This window comes from Xenopus laevis, chromosome 2S (genome assembly GCF_017654675.1).
Source record: "Xenopus laevis strain J_2021 chromosome 2S, Xenopus_laevis_v10.1, whole genome shotgun sequence".
NCBI classification, from domain to species: Eukaryota; Metazoa; Chordata; class Amphibia; order Anura; family Pipidae; genus Xenopus; species Xenopus laevis.
The window spans coordinates 63,747,864-63,773,210 of record NC_054374.1 but is presented as its reverse complement, the minus strand read 5'-3'; the positions used below and the strand labels follow the sequence as shown (position 1 = coordinate 63,773,210).

At 38.8% G+C, this 25,347-nt stretch overlaps 1 protein-coding gene across 2 annotated transcripts in view; it reads right to left on the bottom strand.

Moving 5' to 3' along the window:
* Positions 1-4,332: 4,332 nt before the first annotated feature.
* Positions 4,333-25,347, bottom strand: part of mapkapk2.S (MAPK activated protein kinase 2 S homeolog) — a 46,588-nt gene continuing 25,573 nt past the window's right edge. Inside the window, exons 2-10 of one of the 2 annotated variants that reach the window (XM_041583202.1) lie at positions 19,310-19,449; positions 18,838-18,902; positions 15,818-15,897; positions 13,994-14,120; positions 12,170-12,245; positions 10,936-11,060; positions 9,179-9,264; positions 8,718-8,798; positions 4,333-6,099 (exon numbers count right to left, since the gene is read on the bottom strand). In XM_041583202.1, coding sequence (XP_041439136.1) covers positions 5,965-6,099; positions 8,718-8,798; positions 9,179-9,264; positions 10,936-11,060; positions 12,170-12,245; positions 13,994-14,120; positions 15,818-15,897; positions 18,838-18,902; positions 19,310-19,449 — 915 coding nt within the window. In that variant the 3' untranslated portion in view covers positions 4,333-5,964. 2 annotated transcript variants of the gene reach the window in all.

Here is a 25,347-nt window from a genome sequence, read left to right as displayed (position 1 = left end):
GTTGTATAACCAGTGTTTCTGAGAACTGCTGCACATCTGTGTTGCATGGAGTCGACCAACTTCTAGCACCGGTTACATTCCACAATTCTTGGTTTTGCCTCAAAAACGGCATTTTTGATGTCACCTCACAATTTTCTATTGGATGAAGGTCTGGGGATTGGGCTGGCCACTCCATACCATCTGGAACCAAGATGTTGCTCATTTACTGGTGTGCTTGGAGTCGTTGTCTTGTTGAAAGACCCATTTCAAGGGCATTTTTTCTTCTGCATAAGGCAACATGACCTCTTCAAGCAATTTGATGTACTGAAACAGATCCATGATCCCAGGTATGAGATAAATAGGCCCAACATCATAGTATAAGAAACATCCCATATCATGATGCTCCATCATGCTTCACTGTCTTCACATTGTACTGTGGCTTAAATTCAGTGTTTGGGGGTCGTCTGACAAACTATCTGTGGCCCCTAGACCCAAAAAGAACAATCTTGCTTTCATCAGTCCACGAAATGTTGAACGATTTTTCTTTAGGCCAGTCAATGTGAAATGTACTTGTGGCATGAGTGAGGGCTGCAGGAAACTTTGGACAACATCATGTTGCTTATGTTTACCCACTGACAATTTGTGTTTTAGTAGGTGGGAAGGAAACAAGAGATGTTTGGTCACCTGTGACCACCCTTTCACTTCTCCAGTGATAAGCTTCATGAGGTATTTTAGGTCATATACAATTTAACAGCTATTAGGAGCTGTTAGACCTTAAAGGAGAAACAAACCCTTTACCAAAAAAAAACCCTACACCCCACGTAGACCCCCCTCTCTCCTCCCACCCAGCCTAGCTGCCCCCCCCCCAGGAAATGCCCCTAACTTTTTACTTACCCCTCAGTGCAGAGTCACAGCATCGGGGATCATCATGTCTTCTTCCAGTGTCTCGGCAATTACCGTCCATTTCAGCACATGTGCTGTTGTCGCAAACTGGTAAATTGCTTCAACTGTGCATGTGCCGCCTCGGCTTACCAAAGACCCGGAAGATGGCTGCGATGAACTCCATGCTGTGACTCTGCTCTGAGGGGTGAGTAAAAAGTTAGGGGGCATTTCCCCGGGGGGGGGGCAGCTAGGCTGGTTATTTTAGTTATTTAGCTTTGTAATTAGCAACTCCAAAGTTTGCAATTTCAGCAATCTGGTTGCTAGGGTCCAAATCACCCTACCTACCATGCACTGATTTGAACAAGAGACTGGAATATGAGTAGGTTGGGGCCCAAATAGGCACATGAGTAATAAAAAGTAGCAATACTTTTGTAGTTTTACAGAGCATTTGTTTTTAGATGGGGTCATTTGATAGCTGGAAAAAGTCAGTAGAAGGCACATAATTAAAAGAAAACTACAAAAAAATAAAGAATCACCAATTGAAAAGTTGCGTAGAAATGGGCATTCTAGAACAAAATAAAAGTCAATGTAAAGGAGAACCACCACTGAAGCCAATTGATGCCTACAAAGCAGAGGGGGAGAGTTGCTTTATATGCTGGTCAGAAATCAAAGGCAAACCTTCATATGATTGCAAAAGAACTGCAGGAAGGTTTAGCTGACACAGTGGTGTTGCACTGTTCCTTAGGGCAACATTGTTTGCACAAATATGATCATAGCAGATTAGTAGTCAGCACAACTTCAACTCCCTTCTTTGGCTGGGTGCACGTCCTCCAACGGCCACTTCCCACTGGCAATACTGGCGAAAGAATTAGTCAAGCACCCACTGTTTAAGATAAAACGGCCTTTATTGGACCAAGGGCATTACAGCAACACAGCAATTACAGCTGTAATGCCCTTGGTCCAATAAAGGCCGTTTTATCTTAAACAGTGGGTGCTTGACTAATTCTTTCGCTGCACAAACATGATCTGCATAGAAGAGTCATTAGGAGGAAGCCTTAAAATGGCCATATATGCAAAGATCTGATCGTTTGTATCCTTGTATTGTAACGATCGGACTTCCCCATCTCCCGACCTGTCACTAACCATTCAGATCAAATAAAGTAGTAAAATAACAGATCAGCCAATGTTCTGCCCCTGACAGCAATCGTACGAAAGTTATTACGACAAAGCTGGTGACAGTCTCCCACTGAAAATCGTACAATCGGCAATACATGGCGAGAAATCGGCAGCCGACAGAAATCTTTTAACCTGTCCGATCGACCAAACGACCGATCTCCGTGGGATGAAAAACGTCGGGACTCTCCACACACGGCCCGAAAATTGTACAAATCCTTGATTCGTACAATCGGATCTTTGCTTCTATGGCCAGCTTTACATGCAGCCTTATCATCTGTGCATAGATTAAGCTGTGATCTGTGGCAAAGTGGGTGATACTACGTTAACTACTTATTTCACAAACAAAAAGATAAGAACAAGGAAAAATGTGTGCAAATATGTTTTGTTTGTTTTTTTACACACGGATTCCTGTGGTAATTGTTTACTATTTTTTCGTTACAAAATATATCATTTGGTAACGGTTGGCAAAACTTTTGCTTTCACGTGTTTTTATATGTCTGACAAGTGCCTTCCACAAGTCAACAATGTTTTTCCACTTAAAAAGATTTGCTTATGAGATTCCAATGGGCCCCCAAAATGTTAGAGTCTGGAAAAGCAATAAGTGGCTCACAAATTAATGGAGGCTAATGGCACATGGGACATTTCTTCCATAGTGTATTTTAGCTTGCCTGAAGCCATCCTAAATTATTGGTGTGTTGCCCCTTGTTAAAATTGACAATAATAGCAGCAGTGATATTAGCCCATGGAGGCACTATTCTTCAGGCAGCTGAATGCTTCAGCAGAGGAGTCAGGGAGCTGCTATCTTACTTACCTTCCCATATTGTTCTGTTGATCAGCTGCTGATGCATTTGAAATCTAGTGACATTATCCCTTTAAAGGAGAAGGGAAGGCTAACATTAAGTGAGATTTATCAGAAAGGTCTATATAAATACACCAGTTAATCCTCAAAGTAATGCTGCTCTGAGTCCTGTCAAAAGAAACAAAGCATTCCTTTCCTTCTATTGTGTACACATGGGCTTCTGTATCAGACTTTTTGTTTTCATCTTAAACCTCCAGGGCAGGGCTTGAGCATACTCAGTTTACTCCTCTCCCCCTCCCTCCTCCCATCCCTGCTGTAATCTGAGCTCAGAGCTGTAAATCAGCAGGGAGAGACTCAGGCAGGAAGTGATGTCACACCAAGCTTATATGTCAGCTTCTATCCTAAACAAACAGACAATGTCTAGAGCTGTTTACTCGGGTATGGTAAAGCATTCTGCAGAATAAATATAGCGTTCTAGCTTGCACTACTGTGGCTAATCTGTTGGCAATAAACTGCCTCTGAGCTTTTCCTTTTTTTTTTTTTAGAGAGATTTCGAATTAGTGGTCTTCTTATTCTTCTGACTTTTTTTAGCTTTCAGTTGGGGCTCACTGACCCGAGCAACCAAGAAAACAATTGCTGTGAGGCTGCAATTTCATTGTTACTTTTTATTTCTTATGTTTCTATTTAAGTGGTCTCCTATTCATACCAGTCTCTCAAACTGCTTCCTGGTTGCTAAGGTAATTTAGACCCTAGCAATCAGATTCCGCTCCCGAAATTCTAAACTGGAAAGCTTCTGAACAGAAAGCACAATACTGTAATGTAAGAAGAAATAAAAATGATGGCCAATTGCATTTTGTCACAGAATATCATTCTGTACTTCATACTAAAAGTTAACGCAAAGGTGAAAAACTCCTTTAATGGGCAGTATACCCCCTGGTTAAACATAAGTGCAAAAACTAGGAATTATTCTGAATGTACTTTTGGCTTATTGTTTTAACTGTGCAAAATATATGACTTGGGTTATTTTTTTCAGCTAAACAGAGCAAGCAGAAAAACTAAATGTTTGGTCCTAGTGAGATATTAGCAGTATACAATCTTATTACAACTGTTTTGTTAGCAGAAGTTAATTAAGCAGGTGGTTATCTAGCAAGGACCAAACATAGAGTAGCTTTAATTTCCCTGTTTAGATGCTTGCTGGTTTAAATAATGGACATTAAGTATGCTCAGCAAAAGTTTTATCCATTGATCTCACATTGAAATGGCGGGGTATATTGGCCATTTAAATGCTGTGCATGTCTGTTCAGGAAGTACACTCATATATAACTATCAAGGTGAGTGTTAAGCCAACATTTCCAATTACCTGTATAAATAGGAATCTGGTGAACTGACACCTGTCAAAGTTTGTACTTGTAGTAGTCACTCTTCAAAAAGGTATCCCGTTTTCAGCCTTAAAACTGTGGCCACTAAAGCAAATAAGAATCAACAGGACCATTTCGCAAAGTTTAAAACCTTTTAGTAAAACAGTTTGATCATACAAAATTATAACTTTACAACAATTCCAGAGAAAAATATTGCTTTCTGGGGAAAGAGATGATAAACATAAATGGCATTAGAGTGTGCTACTATACAGCTGAATTACAAAAAAAAAAAAAAAAAAAAAAAAAAAGATTATAACCTAACCCAGCCACTTATTACACACATTCTCCCCAAATCCTACAACATACATCAGTAATGGATCAACTGGTCTGCTTTTTCATTCTGCATAATTCATTTTCTTTAAAGAAAAAGTTTAAAATCATGGTTTTCATGTAATCAATAGAAAGGTTTTAGATCAAAGCTCTAAGAAAATATCATCTGGGTTTTTTTTTGGGTCAGAGGCTGGTATACTGTACTAGAGCTGGCAAAAGTGCCAAAATACCTGAAAAAGGACTAATAATCTGGACGTCTGATTCATGACAATGCAGCTGAGGGGGCAAAATATTTAAAACTGCAAAACATTTTTTCTGCTACTAGACAGAATGTATATTATTTTACCCCATTGTGTCCTATTAGAATCAATATATATAAAAAGCTAGCTTTATCAATAGCAGCAATACATTCTCACCACAGTATCATATATGTGGAATTCAGGCAACCGTCTAGCTTTCAATTATACAGGCCTTTTCTGCGGGATTTCACAGGCTGATTTGTGGGCTCAGCGGAGTCTTGCTCCATTTCCTTCCTAAGCATCAGTGTTGCACACTTAAAATACACCCCCTCCTAAAAAAACAGTTATCAGGTCAACATTTGGTTGCATATAAGGCAACTAGGATGCATATGGAGGCACAAAGGTCCTTGAAAATGTTTTTTTTTTTTTTTAAGGTGTAGCAAAATCATGCACATGGATATTTCAAGGCCTTTTTGAAATGATTCCAAAATTAAAAACTTAAAATATCCCAAAAAGACTTTGAAGTTACATACAGGCCTTTAAGATGTAACAAAAATAAATTAATTTGCAATTTCAGGGACACGTTTAAAATATCCAGACATTCTATTAAAAAGCGCTATATTTACATTGCCTTTTAAAATGTTTAAAAAGGGAAGTCTGCCTTTAAAAGCAAACAAGGTACTTTAGCGAGGCTGACTCCTAATTACAAATTCGTACCAAAAGTGATTAGCCTGTCTCTTGGGCTTAGTGGTCCTTGAAGTGTGCCACTCCCAGGAATATCCTTTTAGACTGATATGCTTGGACATGCTAATGATGGCACATTATCTGGAACACCTAAATCCTTCACCTTCCTCTCCTTTGATGCTTATAGCCAACATTATATGTTTCCCCTCTCGTTTTCCCATGGATGTGTGCAAATTTGAATATATATATATATATATATATATAAAATATATTGTGAAAATCTCTAAAAACAGAAAAAAAACCTAAAAGAAAAAAAACAAACAAAAAATCTTCCTAAAAAATGGAGTACAGAATTATAGAAGAATGAGTCCCACGCCTGGCACCAATCCCACAGACTTGCAGGCCCATCCCTCTGTTTTTAATGTGGCACTACAAGCCACCTTTACAGTTAACACTGAGTTGGCGCAAGAATACAAGGCATGATTGACACCAATGGTGATCGCACACAAGTGAAACCTCAGTGAGTTGCTACATGGGGTGTAATCTTCTTTCGCCTCTTTTGGAGGAGAGGATTAGAGGCATCTTCAATCTTCTTGATCTTTATCTGCTCATAGTCAACTCTCATGGTGGCAAGGGCACTTGTCATCTCTTCCTACAGACAGGAAATTAGAAACATTACGAGTAGAAATTAATGGGGTGATTCAGTTTTGAGTTCAATTTTAATATGTTACAGAATGGCTAATTCTAAGCAATTTTTCAACTGGCCTTCATTTTTATCATACAAATACTTTTTCAGTTACTGTTTCAGATTGTTCACCAGAAATAAAGCCCTTTATCAATTTCTTTCGTTCTTTTATTTATTAAAGTTTTTCTAAAATTTAAGGTTAAAGTTTAAATTTACAATTTGCTACATTAGTTGATATACAGTGAAACCTCAATTTAAAATCCCCTGATTTTAATTTTTCCCTCATTTTACATTGTTGTTTTGTGGTCCCACCTATATATTGTGCATAATACATTTCCCTGATTTTACATTTACCTGGATTTTACACCATTTTTCCCCCCTGAAAAACGTAAAATGGGGGTTCTACTGTAGTATCTGTGGAATATTGACAACTATTGTATCAATTCTAACAGCTGCCTTTAATGAAATTCAGAGATTCTGGATAAAAAAGTATCAACTAAATGTATTAATTTAGACAGTTTGTAGAGTTGGTGCCTCCCCCCCAAAGCTGCCTTTGAATGACATAAGAAGGTGAAAAATTAAACTTTACTCTTCAATATTAGAAAAATTGCCACAAAAAAGAAACTGGAAATAGTCTTTATTTCTGGTGAACTATGCATATGAAAACAACTCAACTGAAAAAATAGTTTCAAGGTTGAACAAGCCTTTTAAAGTTGGAGAGAGAGAAATAGAAAAAAGGGAATTGACGGATTGAAAATGTGAAGCAAGCAGAAAACAAAACCCCAAAACAAATAAAATAATTAAAGGCACTGAATAACTGCTACTTAAAAGCTAGTTATACACTAAATGGTAGTTGTGTTGGGGCCTCCTTAATAGAGAAGGATTTGGGGATTTTAGAGGATAAGAAGTTGCGTAACACTAGGCAGTGTCAGCTAGTGGCTACTAAAAAAGTGCTGCATTGTATAACAAGGAAATTACCTTGTAGAATTAATGCTATTGTAAATAACCCATTCGTTATTACATTTTAGAAAACTAGGAAATTGTGTTTACACGTTAGAGATTAGTTAGAATTATGCACTTTTTATAACTGTGACTGTGAGGAGGCCCAAAGTTGCAGGGCCTGCTGGATCCCTTTCTAGGTATTATGTACTGCTTGATAAAGCATGCTGGAGCAGCCATTATATTATAATTCTTAAGGTGGCCATGGTTGGAACAGATGCATGCTGTAGCATACAGCAGCCAAGCTGTGACTCCTCTTTACTTCCTTTTAACTGACCAATGGATTAATTTATCTCTGGACTGTTATCAATCCCCAGGTCTGTAGGATTAACATAAACAGTCCCGCTACTGGTGATACATACACAGAAGGTTGGGAGTATGGTCAAAATCAGCAAAACGGTGACCAAATCTGGAACATCTCAACATCTTAAAGGAACAATAACACCAAAAAATTAAAGTACTATAAAGGAATGATAATATAATGTCCTATTTGCCCTGCACTGATAACAATCGGCGTGTTGGTTTCAGAAACACAACTATCATTTATATATCCTGTGCCTTTTCTCCTTGTTGTACCCCCATGGCTACACGGCAGCTTGTTTATATAAACCAGTGATTCCCAATCAGAAGTTCGTGAGCAACATGTTGCTCTCCAACCCCTTGGATGTTGCTCCCAGTGGCATCAAAACAGGAGCTTATTTTTGAATGCAAGACTGGAGGCAAGTTTTGGTTGTATAAAAACTAAGTGTACTGCCGAACAGAGCCTCAATGTAGGTTGACAATCCAATTAGGAGCTACCAAATGGCCAATCACAGCACTTATTTGGCATCGCAAGAACATTTTTCATGCTAGTGTTGCTCCCCAACTCCTTTTACATCTGAATGTTGCTCACAGGTTCAAAAGGCTGTGGATCCCTGATATAAACTATTGTAGAGTTTATGAACAAATACACAATTTGTAATAGTGCAGGGCAAAAGTAGATTATGTTTTCATTACTTTTTATAAACTTTCCTTTTTTGGTTTTACCGTTTATTTATAGTATCAAATAGTTTGGGAGGGGCGGGTGCGATGAAGGCTTCTCTTTATGATATTTATCACAATCCTGCTAAGAGTTAGAGTTGAATACAAAACAGTTAACACTAAGCCCTGTGGCTTACTCCAAATAACTGTGAGAGAAGTGCCCTCTATTTCTGTACCTATATGATATTTATGATAATTCTGCTTAGAGATGAAAATGAAACAGGTAACATTTTTAGCCCGGTTGCTCACTACAGACAACTAGGAGAGAAGTGCCTTCCATTTCTGTACAGTGTGCTCCCGTAATTACAGTGCACATCAGTGACCGACTTCAGGTATACGAGGACATAGTATACTTATTTTAGAGCGTATCCTTTGACCTGTGGGAGACATACTCTAGCAATTACAGGGCACCTGGCATACAGAATGGTCTACAAAAGTTTTGGTAATTCTGATGCTTTAAATGACATTTAATTATACCCACTACATAGATATACTATCCCTACTGTTCATTCTCAATAAACAGGCATTACCAGCCACATATAAACAGGGAAGGTGAATAAAATTACCTTAACATCTTCCCACAAATCTTTCTCTTCTTTTAGGACCCTGCTGGTATGAAGAGGTGTTGGTGGAATCTGCATAGACTGCTGTAGGGACACCAACATAAAAAAAGAAAGTCAATGATTTTAACAGTAAACATTGTAGCAGAGGATTTCAAGGAAATAGGAATGACTGCATATTGATTTTCTAGCCAAAAAATATTTTCTGTTGATAATAAATTATCATGCTGCCGCCATTTGTTACACTGTGAATATGAACTTAGGAGACATATCAACACAGTAAGTAACAACACAACAATTAAGTCCTAAATGAGGACCCAACAAGATTAGTTTTTGCAGAAATAATTGCTGAAATCTACCATGGTCTGTGAATGCATCAAGGTACTGATCAATAACAGTCACCAGTACAGAGACCGGAGAGCAGTGCTGGATTCAAGGCTGAAGCCCAATTATAGGCCTGGGTTTACCGTTATCCATGGATGGTTCATAAATTCTGAGATTGTCATCCTTTGAGTTGGGTCAGTCTTTAAAAGATTTCTGATCAGCTGCTTTACTGTGAAAAAAAAAAATTAAAGGTTTTATTGAGATGGTCAGAAAATTTACAATTTATTATTTCTTTCAGACTGTTGCAAGCAAACAGAGCTATATTGAGTTATATACCAATGTATCCTTATGGATAGATAAAATCCGCGACTGATTTGACAAAGGATAAGGGAGGTATACAAAGAAGCAGTAATCCAGAAGTGGCAAATCATAACTAAAGATGGTCATACAAGGGCTGATAAAAGGGCCCTCTGATTGGCTTCCCCCAATGATATCTGCCCCAGAATCAGCCAGATATTGAACAGGTTTACAAATAGTATCAGTGCCAGAACAACATTTTTGATAATGCAGTCCTTATTCCTGTATTCCTATCAATGTGATCCAATAGTTGGGCACTAGGGCTAGACGACTGGATCAATCTATTTGCTTGCATGGCCACCAAACAAGTGGATTTTTAAGTGTAAGGCCTTCTTGATGAGATACTGACATCACAAAATAACCTTTTTTAATAGCTATCATAACATTGTCTTTAAATGCTATTTGTAATTTTGCAATAAAAATATTTGCCTGATACTTTTACATTAACTTTCTTACCCCCATGTTCTTCTATGAGGGGGCTGCCATATTTGTGCAGCAGTAGTCTGTTAGCATTAGAAACTGTAACTGACAGGCTGAGATGGGCCAGTCAGGTTGGCAAAAGTCAGGTTTGGGAACTTCAAGTAACAATTACTTAAAAAGAAGAACCATCAGCGAAAAATTATCAACATGACATAACTTTTAATGTAAATTAATATTTTGAAAAGAAAATTTTAAATGCCAGTATCGCTTCAAGTTACCCTTAAAATTTGCCAGCTAGGCTTTTAGAGAGGAAGATGCACTCCTTTCCATCTCTTGACTTGTAAGGTGTGACAACTTCTGAATCACATTCATCCTTAACAGAACCCTAGAAAGGCTACGAATTATTGTAAACTATGTAGAGATTAGCAATAAGAATTCTAACAGAACTGGGGTTAGAGATGCCTGGAGCCTTTGTAGCAATGTCTATTTTCATTGCATGTTAAAAGAGTGACTTATTTACCCAAAGGCAACCACATATCTTTAGCAGTGGTTCCCCATCTTCTGTTCTGCTGATTCAGCATATGCTCTGGGGTGCAGTCAGTTACCCAAGCTTAGGAACTGGCAAGCTCTAAGTCACTATGCAGCGCTCATTAGTATATAATTTATGTTCACATTAAATGGCAGCTCAAAAACCAGTGCATTCAAGATCAAAATTTAAAAATAAGCCTTGTAGTATCCATGACAGATGAGCCTTATTTAAGGCTCTATTTTTTCCGGCAACCCCTAAGCTTAGGTGCTTTGCATACAGAGCATGTACAATGCCACTGACACTTAGATCAAAGATGGCAAGCTCCGGTGGAGATATTTGAAGGCATGAACCATTACATGAATGAATTACACAATCATATTGCTGCTGAACTGCTCTGCTGGTACTATTTTTTTTTTTTTTTTGCAAATAAAATAAAGCATTTCAAACCATATTTATTTTTAGACTCATTCAACAGCAGCATACAAAAAAAAATCAGTGCAGGTTATAATATGTAACAACCCTATTTTTCAACATAAAGGTTAGTTAGCAACACAAAGCAGTCAAATAGATAATACTTTGAGGTTCCTCTCATACCTTCATCTGAAACTTCAGACCACTCTGTGTTTGGAAATTCATACTGCCCCATGCGGATCCGTTTCTTCATTCCAGGGGAGATGGCAAAACCATGGTTGGAGTAAAATGGTGGATAGCCACATAGTCTGGGAGAATAAAATAGGTATTGAGCATAGTGACCAGAATGCAATGACGTGCACATAAGTAGTGGGACTGTTTGTTCTATTAGCCAACCAGGGGACCTGTCACACTAAGAAATAATTCCAAATCCTATTTTATGGGGTTAGTGAAGCTAAATTCACTTATGCTATGATAAATAAGAATCTTGATTCTTTTATTCTTGGAGTTCACAATCAAATCAAGCAGGCAGGTGTCATTTTATTAAGGCAAGCTTTGCACCATGCCAAAATGTTGTGCCAGAATGGGCACCTGATCCGCATACACGGACTATACAATTAGATGGTGAGGAGGAAGGGGGAATGTGAGGAGTGCAGTGTTATCTATGAAGTGCAGATATATAAAGTAAAAGTAATGCCTGTCCCACCTTTATGCCTAAGACATAGAAAAAGAGGAAGGCAATACATGACTAATAGTGAAGACTTTTAAACACGTTTATAGCAGTTTTGGGTGTTTTAATTAAAAAATAAATAAATAAAAATAAGGTTTCATGTTTAATTGGAAAATGACTTATTAATAGGTATGTACCGAATCCAGATTCTGTTCGGGATTCTGCCTTTTTCAGCAGAATTCAGATTCGGGCGAATCCTTATTTGCATATGCAAATTAGGGGCAGGGAGGGAAATCACGTGACTTTTTGTCACAAAACAAAGTAAAAATTGATTTCACCTTCCCACACCTAATTTGCATATGCAAATTCAGATTTAGTTCACTATTTGGCCGAATCTTTCGTGAAGGATTTGGGTGTTCGGCCGAATCCAAAATAATGGATTCAGTGCATCCCTACTTATTATATAGCTTTTTATGTTCCCCTTAAAGAGCAAAGTAGGGGTGCACTAAATCAAGAAATCTATTTGCGAATGACAAAAGGCCAGAAAAATTTTAATTCAGTACAATCCACTCTGCTCTTAAAAGTAAAGTAAGTGCTAAAAGACAAAATAATTCTTTTCATAGGACGCTTTTTTTTTTTTTTGAAAAGAATGTACACTGATGCGGTTTGCCATTTGCTCAGCTTCTTGACAATGTATTTGGTCAGTCAAGAAGATGCATGTAAATGTAATTTTTCTTTTTTACTTACAGAATATACATGATAACACCAAGAGACCACATATCACACGACTTATCATATTTTTCTGGCCCGAGAACTTCAGGAGCTAAAAGAGAACAAAATATACTCAAATCAGGCCTGAAATAAGTGAATGTTTTCTACTTTGGCGTCTCTCACATAGGAACTTGCATTACCACTGCAAAAGCTTATATCCCAGAGAGCCTTTTCCCAGTATTGTTAACTACCGGTATATGAGATATTTCTGACTTTTACCATACAGAAGAGCTGGTCATATTAATAAGGGACACATTACACATTAAATCCCAGGTTCTGTTTCATATACGGCCAAATTGGTATCCGAGTGCTTGGCGGAACCAAATCCAAATGCGATTTTAGACAACGTGACAAGATATTTTTTTTTTTTCTTTTTTGCATATGCAAAATAAGATTTTAATTCAGTTCAGGATTCAGCAGAATCCTTTGTTGAGGAGTGGATTCAGTGCATCCTTAGTAATAATTGCCATTTTATTATTATTGTAATTATCATATCATATATAGACACATACAACACTTCCAACAGGCTTGGGGTTAAAGGGATGGGTCACCTTAAAGATAATGATCATGTATGTTACAGAATAACCAATTCTAAGCAACTTTTTCGTTGGTCATTTTTTTTTTACAGTTTTTTTTTTACAGTGACTCCCATCTAAAAAAAACAATGCTCTGTAAGGCTACAAATGTATTGTTATTGCTACTTTTGATTACTCATCTTTGTATTCGGGCCTCTCCTAATTTGTACCTTAGCAACCAGATGGCTGAAATTGCAAACTGGAGACCTGCTGAATAAAAGCTAAATAACTCTAAACCACAAATAATAAGACCAATTGCAAATTGTCTCAGAATATCCCTCTCTACATAATACTAAAAGTTGATTTACGACCCCTTTAAGATACCCTTGAAAAGCAATGTCTGGGCCAAAGTACTCAAGACTTTGTTTAAAGGAACAGTAACACCAAAAAATTTAAGTATTTTAAAGTAATTAAAATATCATGTACTGTTGCCCTGCACTGGTAAAACTGATCGGTTTGCTTCAGAAACACTACTATAGTTCATATAAACAAGCTGCTGTGGAGCAATGGTGGAAATTGAAAAATGGCTATATGGCACAGGTTGACTAATGGATAACAAATAACACAATTAGACAGACAGAGTTTATCTGCTATCTGCTGTGTAACTTGAGCTTTTTCTCCTTTGAATGGCTGCCCCCATTGCCACACAGCAGCTTATTTATATAAACAATAGTAGTGTTTCTTAAGAAAACACAGCAGTTATACCAGTACAGGGCAACACTGCATTATATTTTCATTACTTTAAAACACTTTTTTTTTTTGGCATTGCTGTTCCTTTAAACACTTAAACAATTCTTCAAGACAGTTTTTATTATATTGCTAGATAAAAATAGAGTGTTTTAGGCATGTGATTATTATTCAACAGATTGCCTTTTAGGTATTAAAATGTGGCATACAGAAGAGGACTACAAGCTAAGGGCTATTTTAGGCACTTTCTACTTACTGGGTGGGCAACTTAGAGTCACACAGTTTTGTTTGCTTATTAGAGGTTGCAGAGAGTAATGTTTATTAAAGCTCAAACTGGAAAACAAACTCACATTTAAGCTACTGTCTTCGTTATTTACCCATACAGGGGGCACAGAAGGACATTAAGCACCCCAACCAAGAGCAAAATATTTAGAACCTAAGCCATTGCTTTTTGGCTACTTTCTTAGAAAATTTTCCATTACCCAAAAACAGCATAAATGTTTTAAAAGCCTCCCAGATGCACTCTATACACACTCACCAACATAATAAGGTGTGTAACATGGTGTCGCTAGTGAATTGTGTGTTGTGGTTTCCTTGGCAAATCCAAAATCGGTCAGCTTTAAAACAGAGTTTGGCCGTTTTGATGTATATAGGAGATTTTCTGGCTGCAAAAGAAATAGTACTATTAAAGAGAGGCTTTAACAATTAGACAAACACATTTCATATGCATGAAAAAAATGTGCTGCTGTTGTAAGCAATCCACTTGATACTTTAATCTCTTATACCTCAAAATACTATGCAAGGATTTTGGAATTTAAATTCATTGTAAAATACTTTAAACATAAACTGGGCCCAGCTACTATTACAAATGGATTCCATGTGCATCCATTTGAGGAACACAAAAAACAGGACAAATTTCTAAAAAGCATGTCTCTTCTTTTAGCCTTTGGATGCCAAAATAATACTATTAATATTATAATTAATACTATTACTATGCTTACTATCAAGAAGGCAGTACAATAAATAAATGAAAGATTTGTGAATTCAAATATATAAACCAAGTATTCCAAACCTATGTGTTGGGACTAAAAAATGGTCCACCATTCTGAAAGGGGGGATTCTCCTTGACCCCCCTTTAATACAGAGATTACTGATAGAAAATAGCTAAAGTGAGGTGCAAGTAAATATAAAAAAAAAAAATAATGTTTGGGCTGTGAAGAAGCCCCCCCCCCCACCAAAAAAAAAAAAAGAACCCACGAAAAATTTATATTCTGAAAGAAAAATATAGGGTTGCACTGGATCCAGGATTCAGTTCCAGTTTTGGCTTTTCAGTGAGAAGAGCACTGAATCACGGAATATTCGTTTCTCCAACACTGGCTGGCTGAATATACACATTCTCATTGTGGGTTCCATGTCATTCATATATTGTACAAGCTGGAACACTCTCTCTGTACGCTCATGCTTGTGTAACAGAAGAGCACTAAGTAGAGGCCCATTTTTTAAAAAAATACTGTGGTTTCCCCAGTCTGCATTTTGGGCTCTCTTAGGGTGAGGTCACGATGATAATGTGTGTTTTGCAGCCTGTAGTTTTCTTCTCTCTACATGAATTTCTGGATTTTTTTTGTCCCCACAATTGCGCTCGGAAGAATTTAATTCATTTTTGTGAAAAAAAGGCAAGATGAAAAACAATTTAGATGCAAAATGTAGCCGGACTGATCATCAATACGCAACATAATTACTTCACATCAGACAGCGCCACAAAAAGGTATAAGCGCACTCCATCTCACAAAAGTTTGGGCGCCATTTTGAAAATAGTTAGCGTTCCAACCGTTACCAATTAAAGAGATATGTATTCATCAATTCTCCAGCAGTGTAAAGAAGCCTTGACAATAAGTTCCCTATAAAACGCGCACACACACGCACAGTCGTCAGGGGATGATTAACCTGAATATTAACAGATTCAGAATGTTTTTGAGGTGTGGGAGCACACCATATATGCAGAAGACACACAAACACGCATTTAGACTATAAAAATTCCTTGAAGATGTCAAAACCAAAGACGGTGCGACTTGAAATAAATGTTACACAAGGATCCATGTCTGTAGTAACATGCCTGTTGTGCTCTAGTTTCATTAGATGGCTTTTAATGAGGTGTGCATGCCTACTATAATTGTTTTTTTCTGTTTTGTGTGGCTACAACTTTGCCAAGGGCAGTTCTGTAGTTAGAATATTTGGAATTACGTGACCTACCCACTATATTCGTGTTACCACAGATCACATTGCAGCACTGGGAAGTTTAATTCCAGCCACTTGCCCCCTGATTGTTAGATCAGGCATTCCAGACCAGCCGTACTTAACATACCTTTACATCTCTGTGTGCGATATTGATAGAGTGTAAGTACTGTATTGCTTCTCCAATGCTTCTCATGATCTCTGATGCCTCTGAGAACGTAAAAGGAACAAGAGGGCAAAAAGATAAGAAGGAAAAAATGAAAATTTTTAAAATAGAATCAGCCGAATACTGCACAAAAGCCAAATTAACATAAAACTCATGTTCCTTGTTCAGCGTAAAAGTAATGTGACTTTTAGGATCCAATACAGCTGTACAGTGGGGGTCATTTATAAAAACTGGGGAGCAATCAATCACAAACAATTCTTCCTGCTGAAGGCTGAAAAAAAAAAAAAAAAAAAACAGCTTATCCCTGTTGTTCTGATCGACTACCCAATTCCAATGGACTGCTAGGACTGAGTGGCAGAGGAAAAAGTAATCTTGTCACGATGGCAAAGGTTGTCAGCCATCTTATCTGACATCAAAAATGTTTGCTTGATTCAGTACGCTATTTCTCCCACAAATATACGCACTTTTGTATGCTTAAAGGAGCTAGCATGCTCCTTTGTTCAACATGAATTTAATATGGCTTGTGTGAAGCATAATTCTTGCCTAATGCTTAATCACAATTTTTTTTAAACATGGAACCCTTATGCTACTCCATATTTGGTCCTTGCAAGGCAGATAATTGAATGACCTGTAAGCAACCTCCTCCCTTAAACCTCTGTTGTGACTGCTTTGTTAGCAGAAGTCCATTATGGAGGGGGATTATTTGTGCAGTGGTAATCTAATTGTTTACCTTGCAATGAGTAGCTTCAATTTTAATTATTTTCCCTGTTTAGCTCAAGAAATAAATACCATAGATCAGTGCTGTCCAACATCTGTGGTACAGAGGGACAGAATTCATACCAGAAGTCATACCATAAACATACCCTTAAATCCATAGGCCGCCTCCTCCCCTGTTGATAGCACAGCAAACCCCCAGCACACCTTAGGGTCCCCCTAACATGTATTTCTAAATTATAACAAATCCCCAGAACAAACCCTACCAGGCTCACATCCCACAGGTAGCATATGACAGGCAGAGTATGGCACACATCTGGGGAGCATAGGGCAGGCAGAGTATGGCGCACACACACACACACACACACAGAGCATAGGGCAGGCAGAGTATGGCACACACACACACACACACACAGAGCATAGGGCAGGCAGAGTATGGCACACATCCGGGGAGCATAGGGCAAGCAGAGTATGGCACACAAACACACAGAGAGCATAGGGCAGGCAGAGTATGGCACACACACACACAGAGAGCATAGGGCAGGCAGAGTATGGCACACATCCGGGGAGCGTAGGGCAAGCAGAGTATGGCACACAAACACACAGAGAGCATAGGGCAGGCAGAGTATGGCACACACACACACACACACACACAGAGAGAGTAGGGCAGGCAGAGTATGGCACACACACACACACACACACACACACACAGAGCATAGGGCAGGCAGAGTACGGCGCACACACACAGGAAGCATAGGGCAGGCAGAGTATGGCACACACACACAGAGAGCATAGGGCAGGCAGAGTATGGGACGCATCCGGGGAGCATAGGGCAAGCAGAGTATGGCACACACACACAGGGAGCATATGACAGGCAGAGAATGGCACACATCCAGGGACCATAGGGCAGGCAGAGTATGGGACACACAGGGACTCTCACAAAGAGAGCATAGGGAAGGCAGAGTATGGCACACAGGGAGCATAAGGTAGGCAGAGTATGGCACACACACAGGAAGCATAGGGCAGGCAGAGCATGGAACACACCAGGAGACAGGGAAACCTATCAGTACCCCTCTCTAAAATGAACAGTTCATATTGTGCTACAATGCTAGTGCATCCCCATTAGTTTGTCTGAGATGTGAATAGTTGAACAATATAGGCACTTTCAGTCTGAGTGTGGTGAACAGTACAGGGCTTTAGGGGTGGGAACAATAGAAGTGTTACAGGTGTCAACAATACAGGGGGGGTTACAGGTGCGAACAATGCAGTATTTTACAGTCTGAATTTAAGGTGTAAACAGGGGCCAGTTAATCTCAATTCTGATACCTTTAAAATCTTACACAAGGTAAGCAGTCACAGAAGGTAGACTTTCATGTGGGGGGCCGGCCCATGGGCCACCAGCTGGACAGCACTGCCATAGATTATTAATTGAACTCATGTTGAAACAAGGGGCTTACTGCCGCATAAATCACCAGCGAACAGACAACTACCCACAAAAACTGCAGAAGGGCAGCAATGAAAGATCTGTAACCGTTAACCAAATAAAAGTGCTTTGATAATAATCAAGGCTCTTTCTTAAGTACAGTATCAGTAACTAAGTGCCCTTTTTATTGGGTTGGGCACCTCCAGTCATCTTATTAACTGTAAACCCAATCACTACCACAAATGAGCACAAATGGACAAATTTGCACAAAAAGAAATCTTTGCATGAGGCCTTCTTTTAAAAAAGTGCACATGAACATATGGCTTGAGTGCAAAACACAACAAACTGGTCTTTGTACATGTCAAGCTTTGATTCTCTTTGAACTTGTGTTTATTTAACAGATACAGCCTCCTACACTAACAGCTTTCCCCTTTTGATCTAGTGAACAAAATGTACTGGCTTGAAAGGAATAATGCAAACATAATGGGCCTTTTCTGCGGTTGCTGATTATTCAAGAGAAATTAAGTGAATATCAATTAAGCAAATATCTGTGACACAATATGGGAAAGGCCACCATAAAACATCCAAATGGCTTTGTGGCCTGCACAATATTAACTTCAAGTTTGTTTTGTTTTTTTTGTTTTTGTTACATAGTAACAGTTGAAGATGAAAAAAAAATACGTTCAGCACAAATCCTATTTATTGAACTTATGTTGTTGATTTTGTACGTTGTACACCTCCTTTAAAATGTAACACTTTACTATGAATGTCATAGTGACTGCATAGAGCATACAACTGAATGAGAGATGGAATCAATAAAACAAAAAACATATTAAAGTCTACTTACCCCTCTCTGTGAAGGCTTGGTCCCCTCTATCCTGAATTCTGCTAAAGAGTTCTCCACCATCCAGACTAAAAAAAAAGATAAGGCAGATTTCACAGATAAACAAATGACATTGTCACTGCTCAAAGCTCTGTGCTAACAGACAATGAGTCATTACTGGAAAAAAAATTCCTATATACATCAAGAAACATAGGTGAAAATTTTAATTTAAAACCAAACAAAAAATTAACAAATTCGGACTTTCCATCTTGCCTAATAAAATCTCCCTAAAAATTCTCTGCACATCTTGTAGCTCCCTGTTCCTAAAAAACATATTTGTGCTACTTCCCAAACCTTCACTTCACAAAGTAACTACACAGCATCTACTTTTGCTATAAAATAACTAGAAATCATATTTATAGCTTTGTGCCAGGGTTTTGCACATGGATCGTGCTTACCAGGAAAATTTGTTTTGAACAATTCCTGGGTAACTTACCATTCCATAATTATAAGGAGACACTTTCTGGACTGGTAAAGATTTTCGTACACATCAATAATCTTCACAATATGAGAACACTGGGAGGCCCTCCAGTGCAGTTCCACCTCCCTACGTGCCTTTGGGCAGTCCTGTAACATCTGCACACAGAGAGAAAAGGAGAAAGAAAATTTATGAGCCTAATTAAGAAATAGTTAATACGTGTACATATTATTTGAATGTTACATAGTTAAATCGGGTTGAAAAAAGAAAGTCCATCAAGTTCAACCCCTCCAAATGAAACCCCAGCATCCATATACACATCCCTCCATACTTTCACATAAATTATATATACCCATATCTATACTAATTATAGAGTTTAATATCACAATAGTCTTTGATATTATGTCTGTCCAAAAAATCATCCAAGCCATTCTTAAAGGCATTAACTGAATCAGCCATCGCAACATAACCCGGCAGTGCATTCCACAACCTCACTGTCCTGACTGTGAAGAACCATCTACGTTGCTTCAAATGAAAGTTCTTTTCTTCTAGTCTGAAGGGGTGGCCTCTGGTACAGTGATCCTCTTTATGGGTAAAAAGGTCCCCTGCTATTTGTCTATAATGTCCTCTAATGTACTTGTAAAGTGTAATCATGTCCCCTCACAAGCTCCTTTTTTCCAGAGAAAACAACCCCAACCTTTTCAGTCTCCCCTCATAATTTAACTGCGTGAATGTGTATATGAGGAACATAAGGCATAGTTTTACACTTCTTGTCTCTAAACATGCATAAGCACATTATGCCAAAGAAACCAATTATATGCACTACCATCCCCTGTAAAATATCATTCAGAATGAATCATTCTAGTGAATCAAACATTTAAGACGAGCATACACAGTTTGCTTCTCTCCGTCTGTGCTTTGCACGCAGGCAGAAAGAAGCTCTTACTGACGGGCGTTTTTGCCCTGCGGCATCATGAGTATGCACCCATAAGAAAGAATCGACTGCTCTTAGTCCAGTGCTCCCCTGTGGCTCAATGGCTTAAAATGGAGCGCAGGGCAAAACCGCTGGTCAGTAAGAGCCCAACATTGCCCCGACACAAAGATCCACTTGTTTGTAGCCAGCTTTGTAAATCTCAGTGCTTGGCATAATAATATGACATGAGAGAATAGGTATGCAGAGCTATTCGTCATGGACCTCATCCACAGCCCCATGCAATGCTTAGGGGCTGATTTATTATTTATGATTTAATCAAGTAGACGTTCTCCTCTCGATTAGAGAAAAACGCAGACATGGCAAGTATTTAGAAAAACTCGAATAGTTGGAATTTATTAAGGAAAAAAACTCTAAAAAAATAAAAGCTGCTGAGATTGTATCAAGTCGTATAGAAGTCAATAGCAATGTTCTCTAACAACTTTATTTCTTTTCCCAGTTTATTAATACATTAGAGATTTTCAGCCTCACTGAAAACCAGTACCACGGATACAGATCCCAACAGTCTGTTTCCAACTAAAGGTGCCCATACATGTAAAGATCCCCTTTATTTGGGGCTGATCATCTGACCCTAAGGGAGAGGTCTGCATCAACACACACAAAGAGAAAAATCATGCCTGCCCAAAAGATATCCGGTTGTTTTTCGACCACATTTTTGGTTGTGCAAGCCCATTTAGCTGGCCCCATACAAGGACAAATAAGATGCAGTCTCGGTCCGGAAGGAGTGCAGCAACCAACCAGCATTGATTCCCTATATAAAAGTGTGGGGAAATATACATGGAGGGAAAAGCATCTTTAATTATAAAACACCATGCTGCTACTGAGGAAATTGTCCTGAACACTAACCCTCATTTGCTCAAATATGCTTAGGGAGTCATTTTAAAGGAAACCTAGAATACATAAAAAAAACTAATTTTGTAGGCAATAATGACCAATACATAGTGCTGATTAATATAATCTTAAAATATGCCCCACTTTATTGGAGCTCCCTATAGATCTGCTACGGTCCCTTCTGAGTTTCAAATGAAGGACGGGCTCGTTCTAACAGTCTATGATAGAAGCACAGTAGGAGGGGGATAGCCAATCACAGCCCTGCAGTCACACAAGCAAATACAGGCTTCAGTTCCCTATCAAGTCAGCCTAGCTGCTGATTGGTTCCTATCATACAGTGTTGCTGACTCCCCTGCACAGCCTGGGAAAGGAGGCAGCAGGAAGTGGAACAGATGGGCAGGATTAGTAGGATGTTTGTACAAATATTCAATAGATCAGCCTGAAACACTACTTTTTAAAGGAGAAGGAAAGCTACGGAGGCATTTTATTGCCAATAGATTATCTGCAATAGTGCAAGCTAGAATGTTTTACCATACCTGAGTAAAAAGCTCTAGGAGCTTTCTGTTTGTTTAGAATAGCAGCTTCAGTATAAGCATGGTGTGACATCACTTCCTGCCTGAGTCTCTCCCTGCTCACTCATAGCTCTGGGCTCAGATTACAGCAGAGAGGGGAGGGGGAGAGAGGAGCAAACTGAGCATGCTCACGCCCAGGGCAAAGAGGTTTAAGCTGAAGGCAGGAAGTCTGATACAGAAGCCCATGAGTATACAATAGAAGGAAAGAAATTAAGTGTTTCTTTTGACAGAGGACTCAGAGTAGCATTTCTTTGAGGGTTTACTGGTATATTTAGGTGAACCTTTCTGATAAAGGTTACTTTGTTTTAACCTTTCCTTCTCCTTTAAGCATATTCCTTCTGTAGAATACACTGGTACATTCTTGTTTTTCACACAAAATGTTTACTTAAGTCCCTTTCTTGAGTAAGGTGGCATGATACAAAATTGTGGAGTCTCAGATCAACAAAGACCAGAAAGCCTGCATAACCCGCTTATGCATTAAGTGAACACGCAACAGGCAGCACATGCATGTTTTTCTTTCAGCAAGTGTGGCACCAACAAGGAAAAAGTACGCAAAAGTGTGCAATTCTGAACAGTCCGTCTTTGAAAAATGGTAGAATATTTGCCTGGCTTTAACAAGGTTTATGGACACAGTAGAACATCCCTTAAAGGGATACTGTCAAAATGAATCAGTTAATAGTGCTGCTCCAGCAGAATTCTGCACTGAAATCCATTTCTCAAAAGAGCAAACAGATTTTTTTATATTCAATTTTGAAATGTGACATGGGGCTAGACATATTGTCAATTTCCCAGCTGCCCCAAGTCATGTGACTTGTGCTCTGATAAACTTCAATCACTCTTTACTGCTGTACTGCAAGTTGGAGTGATTTCACCCCCTCCCTTCCCCCCCCCAGCAGCCAAACAAAAGAACAATGGGAAGGTAACCAGATTACAGCTCCCTAACACAAGATAACAGCTGTCTGGTAGATCTAAGAACAGCACTCAATAGTAAAAACCCATGTCCCACTGAGACACATTCAGTTACATTGAGAAGGAAAAACAGCAGACTGCCAGAAAGCATTTCTCTCCTAAAGTGCAGGTACACATGACTGGGGGCAGCTGGGAAATTGACAAAATGTCTAGCTCCATGTCAGATTTCAAAATTGAATATAAAAAAATCAGTTTGCTCTTTCGAGAAATGGATTTCAGTGCAGAATTCTGCTGGAGTAGCACTATTAACTGATGCGTTTTGAAAAAAACATGTTTTCCGATGACAGGATCCCTTTAAGTGGTGCGACTTTGGATATTCACCTGCCCAATAAAAGTATTATTTGCAGTCAGACTACTGCCATGGATTTGTCCTGCTCTTCAACCTTCTTAGAACATCCCTTAAGACCCAGGATAATACCCCATAAACATAGCATGAAAGCTGAGAAGAGGAAGTCCTGATTTGATACAAAAGCAGAATTTGTGTTTAAAGATTACGTTTTTTTTCATGGTTTATGGACAATCTCTGAAGCTTGGAAAAGGTGGCTCTGTTTTCCTCACAATCAATGCATGCTATGGGACCAAAATCTGCAGCTGCTGAACTTTGTCAAAATAACTTAATCAATGTCTGCTTTTTTAACACAGAGGACACAGATGGTGGTAGGAAAATACCCTGCCTCAGACTGCAGTCAATCTAAAATGCTGCATAGCCACAAATCAAGGGGAATCGGGTCTCATGTTTGACATACCAGCATTAAAGGAAAAGGTTTTCCACCTGCTGCCATCCATTTTATAAATGTATGTGTGTGATTAGCGAAAGATAGAGCCCTGCAGCCCTGGTTAGCTACATTCTGCATTACTAATTACAATTCCTAAAGAAACATTTACTGAGACTCGGGTAACTACATAGCTACTACTTTTGAAAGACTAAAAAAACTAAATTTAGGCGTCCACATATTTTTAACTGAGCCACTCAAATGCATCAAAAAATATGTTTATCTTGTGGAAAGTGGTCATTTACAAAAGTGATTGGCACACACACGGCTCTATCTGAATTTAATGCAGCATATTTGTTCAAGCAAGGAGATCCTGGCAGTGTGAAATCACTGAAGCAGCTCAAACATCTCTGCAGTTTCATGAGCTGATGCGGAAGGAATGCAACCCTCCTGTGCTGATGTAATACACACGTCCAAGGGGGAGGTAGGGCTCTAGCAAAGGAAAACTAAGTGGCACCTGTACACAAATGCCCAAAGTGGCACAAACAGCTGCCCAAATTCTACATTAAGACTGTATCTGAAGTCCAGGATTTTGGGTGCTCCTCAGACAAATCAAACCAATCTTACCAGCTTAGTGCCTTAATTGTTCCTCAGCTAATTAAACACAACATTATTACTGTGAAAGCAAGGATGTCTAAGTATAGGAGAAATATCATAAAATGTAGGGGATGCAATTTTTGTAGATAAGGTGAGATGTAGAATATTATTGTACCCTTATTTTTACAAAACGACAGTGTGTAAGTAGAGTGTGTAAACAAATTAAGAATGCATATTCAACGAACACTAAATATTATCTTTAACATTGAAGTTGTTTGGAAATAGACATCAGTAAATAGCTGATTGCATGCTGGGGTCCTCTAGTGACCAAGTAGAGGTGTAGCCTCAAAAATTCACAAAAATCCCACAAGCATGTTAATTATAATAAAAATAGTGTTTATTAATCCATATTAAAAAGTATCAAAAAAGTCCCCACATGGCCTAAAATATTATCTTACCAAATTGTACATAGGACAGAGGAATACATACTCTATATACAGTCACTTCAGACACCAGTACAAGGTCTCTTCCACATCAGGCAACTTTTAACCTGCTACAAACGAAATCAAGGCGTTCCAATTCCAACTCCAATTTTTAGTCAGACCCATTGCAATGGTGTTGAAAAATATTTTTGAGGAATCGCACTTGGGAGACTGATGAGTTCAAGCAGGTTTGCCGGCATTGTTACATGTATGTGGTGTTGGAGCAGCAGTTCTGGGCAACATTAACATGTGAAAGGTGCAGCTGGGTTTCCATCTTGGAATTTGAACTGCAGACTTAAAAGGTGGCCATAGACGCACAAATATGGTCGTACAAAACAAAGTTACATTTGCTATACAGAGCATCTATGGTGGAAGATAAGCTCATTGACTGGTCAGGTTGGAAAATCTTGCGCCCAAACATCAGCTAGGGTTTTCTGCTGAATTATCAGATACAAGTAGAATTTCTGTTGTTTCTACCTGTATATGTGACAATTCAGCTCTAAGTGTCTGTATTGAAAATGAACAATCGTTCATAATTGTTACGTCTATGGCCATCTTTAGGGGGGAACTTGCAGCACTGAGGATGTTGGGAAATGTGAGAGAGGAAAGGAGGCCCACACAGCAACCACTGGCAGGGGCCAGTGTAATGGGGGTGGAAAAGGGGGAGTTGTGGCTAATAAGGGAGACTGTCAGTCAGGAGACTTGTCGACAGTTAGTACAAAAGCAACAGATTGGCCATTTTGAGTGAAGATGCTGAACAGCTCTGAACTGGCATGTATGCAGCAGACTGACTCTCAAGCACCCTGAGAGGAAGCCTCTCTAATATGGGCAGTAGGGGGAGTGCGAGGAAGGAAAGGTAGGTTTTAGTTATAGGGGATTCAATTATTAGAAAGATGGATAA